This window comes from Octodon degus, unplaced genomic scaffold, assembly GCF_000260255.1.
Source record: "Octodon degus isolate 3935 unplaced genomic scaffold, OctDeg1.0 scaffold00159, whole genome shotgun sequence".
Classification (NCBI taxonomy): domain Eukaryota; kingdom Metazoa; phylum Chordata; class Mammalia; order Rodentia; family Octodontidae; genus Octodon; species Octodon degus.
Genome location: NW_004524735.1, coordinates 645,582 through 651,515, shown reverse-complemented (window position 1 = coordinate 651,515; position 5,934 = coordinate 645,582). Strand labels below are relative to the sequence as shown.

Sequence of the window (5,934 nt, the reverse complement as noted above, 5' to 3'; positions counted from 1 at the left end):
TATATTTCTCCTTTCCCTTCTTTTTTGTCTCTCTAGTGTAAGAACCTGAAAGAATACATAAAATCTGAAAGGTATAATAGATACAGGGATAAGGAAAGAACGTGCTCAAAGGGAAGAAACCATGGGGATAAGGGAAGGAAGCAAATCTTTATTTTGTTTTCTCTGAAAACAAGGCTGCTGCTGCATCATATGAATTTGTTGGTTAAGTCTGTTTCTCTTATGTTGAGTGATCTTTCTCTCTCTTTCTTTGCCCCTCAAGCCTCAGCAAATTGCATCAGAAAACAAGGAAAGCTCTCGAGTTGAGTCAATGAAAGAAGAAAATCTGAGGACCCCTGCGTGTGCTTCTCAAGATGTAAGACTAAGGCAAAGTGCTTTGAACATGAGGACACAAGGTTTTAACATCTCCAGTTCATGCCACCATGAACACTCTACTTGTATGCGATATTATACACATCAGGATTTGAATTCAGTACCTTGCACTTGCCAAGGAGGCATTGCACAGCTGAGCTACATCCATACACACTATTATGCTACATTTTAAAAAGTGGTAACTTTTTTTTTTTTGACAGAACCAGGGTTGAACTCAGGCCCTTTTGCTTGCCAGGGAAGCGCTTATTCTGCTGAGGCATCTCCCCAGCCCTAAAAGGTGGTCACTTCTAAATAAGGTTTATAAAGGTTGTGATGGCCCATATGGCATAAATGTGATTGTGTTACAGGGGCCCTCTCTTCATATAGACATGCTCAGCTTATTGTTGAGTAACATATAATATGCATCTATACATAAGTATGACTGTATGCGATATAGGATATGTATGTACATGCATATAATTGTGCTCATACAGGGCTGTGATATTGCTAGAGAAGGTTTTTTATTTCATTCATTGTTAAATTTTCTAGAGAAATCTAGTAAACTATGATGCTTCAAACTAGATTTACAGGGCTAGGAAGATGGCTCAGAGCATAAATGCCTGCCTGGCAGGCTCAAGGTGCTGAGTTTGATCCCTGATTAAAAAAAAAAAAATTTGCACAGCACAGCAGCTGAGTAATCCTAAGAAGTGAGGACCCCAGGGCTCCCTTCCACTACCCCTGAGGAATAAGTGGATGCTTCCACTGAATTTGCTAACTTACAGGAAGCAAGGAGAAGGATATCTGTACCTATGAGAACTATTGTCTCTGGATTTGTCCAGCTTTAGGTAAATGTTATGATCGACTTAACGATAGTGAATTTCAATACCTTCAATATGTTTGTATCTCAATCTAGAATTTCAATTTCAATTTTATTTTTTTACTGAACGCCTGACTGAGAAAATTGCATAAAGAACAGGGATTGCTTTCAATATGTACATTCTACATATTTTTGGTATCTATTGTGAGTTATAGGAATATATTTTTGTCAGTTACCTTCAAGTAGAAATGAAATCAATGCTGATAAAACTTGCACAAGGAAAGGCTCAGGAGCACAAGCTCCTACCTGACCAGGGCAAGGGCTCAAGTCGAGTTTTACGAAACCCCCCTCCCAAAGCAGATGTACAAAAGGAAACAGAAAAGACTATGAAGTAACTAAATATTCCTGGTTGCTTAGTGTTCTAGGAAACAACTTGTACATTTTAGGACAGAGCAAAAAGAAGCTGATGAAAATAGATAAAAAATTTATATTTCAGTCAAATATAAAAATGAATTTTATGTGAGTATTTGAAATAGAATAAGCTATTGAAGGAAGTAGTATGTGTTCCGTTAAGGAAAAGCAGCTCTGTATGAAGGTGTCAGAAAATAAAGCCCTACATAAAGGAAAAGAACAATCATCTTAGCCTTTAGGGTGATAAGTGAACTCTCTAAGATCTGCAATGAACAAACACAGTGTCTCAGCAAGTACACAGCAAATGTTATGCATTTTTATTCTTATTGGTCACACCTGAGGCTGATAAAGTGCCAAAGTTACATCAAACCTAGATCTGAATACCAATTTTGCTGTCTTAAAACACTGTCACCCTGGCAAGTGCTTCAGTAATTCGCATGTAATATCAGAGTACAGTACATCCGTGCTTTTCGGGCTCCGTTCAGACTAGGCGCCCCCAGGCAGCCAGTCCAGCCGCTTTTGCAGTTCTGCTCCGCTGTCCAACTACTCCGAATGTCTGCAAAGGAATGGGAGTGACTTAAAAAAAATCGCAGATTCTCTGTATCAGTGTTTCTGTATTCCCATAGTTTGCAGAAGGTACCTTTGTTCAACAGCATTTTGAGAATTAAAGAAATTGAGCATTTTATTTATTTATTTATTTATTTATTTATTTATTTATTTATTTTTGTTGGAACTGGGGATTGAACTCAGGCCCCTGCTCTTACCAGGAAAGCACTTACTATTTCCCAAGACCCGAGCATTTTATTTTACTTCTCACTTAGATAGATGCTCAGAAGTGAGCCTCCATATAAGCATGTTTTGTACTATTTTTGATTCCTATAAGTAGCGAACATTTAATTTTTCTGAATGTGCTGAGCAAACAAAATGCAACCCCGGCTCACGTGAAGTGCTGGCAGTAGGTTCCCGGGTTCCGCGCTTTTCCCTTCTTCATGTGAGCTCCTGAGCCAGCGATTTCTTAAACAGAGATGTACTGGGTAGGAAAACCACAGGGACAAACGCATAGAACGTGAATCTCAGGGCTGCAGGCTGAAAATCGCACCCGTTTCCCCATCATGGGTTGCTGTTATGCGCGACGCTCACGGTGTGACCTGCGGTCCCCAGCGTAAGGGCAGCCAGCGGCTAGCTCCCGTGGTCTGCGGAGAAACCATGTCTTGCCTACCGCGCGATCGGGGCGTCCCAAGAGCTGACTGCACCCAAGAGTTCTTTACTGTGGGGCCGTGCACACATCCAAGGAGTAGTTCTGGCCCTGGATGTCGAAAGCATGGCAGGCTGTTTCCAAGTCTTCTGTTTTCTTCAGAAAAATTCTGTCTCCTCCATGAAATATAAATCTGTGTTTATTTTCTTGAAACACCCTAACCATGCTGGATTAAGATGATAATTACAATTTTTTATCAGAAACATATAAGGCTCTTAAGAATAATGGTTAGTCTCTTAATTTAGTAGATAAAAAATCTAACTAGTATATGGATATATATTGTGAGGATATGTTCCTAAAACGATCTGAAGACAGCACTTAATCTGATAATCTGATAGTATTTTCTCCTCTACTGTCTCCTTGAAAAACAGAGAATGTCTTATTTTTTTTGGATTCCCTATGGTATTTAGTTTAAACATGTAGAATTTTGTTCATTATTAAAGTCCAATATGCATTTTCATTTTTATGAGAGGTTTCCTTTTTGAAGTAGATAATAAGCAATTTGAAGACAGATGATTAATAACCTTTGTGTTGTTCACAGAAAGACGATGATTTTCTTAAGGATCCTTAAGCAAATAAGGGACCACAGATGTGGGAGCATATTTCTCTCACAGTCTCTGTAACCTTCTACGAATTGCCACTTTTATTCAGCATGCCATTTCCCACTTTCTAACACTTGTTTTCTCAATGTATTGTTCTTTAATAAATATGAAATATTTTTGCACACAAAAATTGCATCATTGAAGTATTTAGCCAAAAGGACATAAGTGACTTGGTACTTAATTCCATTTTTTTTCTTTCAATATTCTAAACATACTTGCTATTAGCTGGTGGTTTCTCCCATCTAGTAAATGTCAGAGGGAGATAGATGTTTGTGTCAGTCATGAAATGTTTTCTTGGTATATTTGTAGATCACCCAGTTGTGCATTTCTACTACCTTTTTAAAGTTAGTTTAACATTATACAGAAAGCCTATCAGAGAGATAACAAATTGCTCTTATAAAATAGAAACATGGGCTTAAAATTAATAACAAACGTATATCAACTGGCAATGTCAGAGACACACTAACATGCAGGAGATTCTTTCTGCTTTGATGCATACAGATTTATTCTCTACTTCTGAGAGCAGAAATAGAGCATAATTAAAAGTAAACAAAAGCGAAGAGTGCATTTTCTTTTGGTAGGCATTTCACTGAACATTAATCAAGCCTTGTGACCCTTTTAAAGGTCATTCTAAACATACAAGTTTATTTTCATAAATAATTTCCAAAGGAAATATTTTCACTGACATTAAAATGGTGCATGCTTTATAACAAAATGGTATAATCCTCTTAAGTTTATGTGCTCATGATGTATTTGTAATCAATTAATGTGACTTTTAATAACCTTGTACTCAGAAGCAGACAAGCAACACTGTGCCAGTGAGCTCTGCTGCATCACTGAGACAAATATCCAACATGCGTGACTGAAGGGAGAAGAGGTATAGTCACTTCAAGACTTTGGTCCACAACTAACAAATGCCAAGGCAGAGACATCATGCAGAAAGGTGTAGAAGAGCAGAGTCATAGGTTGGGGCAAAGAGGAAGCAAGGGGTGGACGTGCCAGGGAGAATGGGTGAGGGGAGAAGATCCAGTACAGCACCCATGGCTCACTAGACAGAGCTAGACACGTATTCTTCCAGCCTGGCAACTATATGGTCCCAAGTTCGAGGCCCAGTACTACATGCCTTGCTGGCCCTGGAACCCTGGACACACCATGCCTGCCTGGAACAGGGTGTGGTGGTGCATTTTGGCAATTGCAGTGCTGAGGAGCCTAAGACAGAAAGATCACTTCACGTCTGAGCTTCGTAGCAAGACACTGTATCTATCTATCTATCTATCTATCTATCTATCTATCTATCTATCTATCTATCTATCTATCGAGAGCGCAAGGATGTGTAGTTCATAGTTTATTACTTTGGTTTATCCCAGATTCACCCAGAGCATGCATTGCTAATCTGCTAGGCATTACTTACTCCAAGGAACTTGACAAGTATTGATCAGTGATCACTGTTCAATTTTATTCTGCTGTGAAATAACACCCAGCATCCTCGGTCTCTCTTAGATTACCTACATTATTACACATATTAGGAATTCAAAGCCTGTTTCAACACTATAATCGTACTCTTGGTGGTAACTAATAATATCCTAGTACTAGGGTCTTCCCCACACAATTATTGTAACATGTCCTGTTCTCCATGCACAAAAGTAGCTTTAAGAACTTGTGTCCATTACATGGTTTATTGTTAGCTTGATAGCTTTGGAGGTTATAGCATTTTATTAGGTTCATGGCCTAATCTCTGAAGCAGCCTTGATCTGTGTGTATGTGAGTGTGTGTGTGTGTGTGTGTGTGTGTATGAATGAGTTATTGGTGAAGATGTGTGAGATAGATTTTAATCACTCTAATAAAGATACATTCATCAATCCTCCCATTCTGTTACCCACAGGCCTGACCGGGCCCCGCCCTGAGCTGCCTGTATAATCAATGGCCTAGATGACTATCAAAGCAGCTGAATGTGCTCTGCTTTGTGATCAATCTGCATATTTTATTACCTGAATTTCTATAATTCTGCACTTTAGTAATCAAGTTGAATAGTGCTTATTTGAAATGAAGAAAGTGTTTTGAAGACCAGAGCAAGAATTTGTGCTGCTTTATCCAATTCCCTAGACTTCTGTTTAAAATTGTTTCAAGACAGAAAACAATTACTTTATAGAATTAACCCATAGTTCTCTATGCCCTGTTAAATATCTGTTCTTCCCTAAGTAAAACTATATTATTTAATTGTGCATGCATGAGGGAAATGATATTTGAACTTTTTCCTCTAATAAGTAAAAGTACTCGAGGTTCAAACTTATAATGAAGGAAGAGTTTAAGTTCCTAGGCGTTATTCCAAATTACACATTATGTTTTTTATTTATAGGTGCTTTGACCCATTGGACGATGAGTAATACTTGTATGATACTAACTAAGTAGAATATGTAGATGGTGATATATCAACTTGAAAGTGATATATCAGCTGTATCATTAATGAAAGGAACAAGGGGGAAAGGAGAGGCAACCAGAGA

General features: G+C 38.3%; 1 protein-coding gene across 1 annotated transcript in view; it reads left to right on the top strand.

The window, feature by feature from the left end:
• The window catches only part of Luzp2 (leucine zipper protein 2), a 516,158-nt gene that overhangs the window by 499,645 nt on the left and 10,579 nt on the right, over positions 1–5,934 (top strand). Inside the window, exon 9 of the mRNA XM_004642693.2 lies at positions 260–352. Within this exon, the coding sequence (XP_004642750.2) occupies positions 260–352 (93 nt within the window). The remainder of the gene's footprint in view (positions 1–259; positions 353–5,934) is intronic.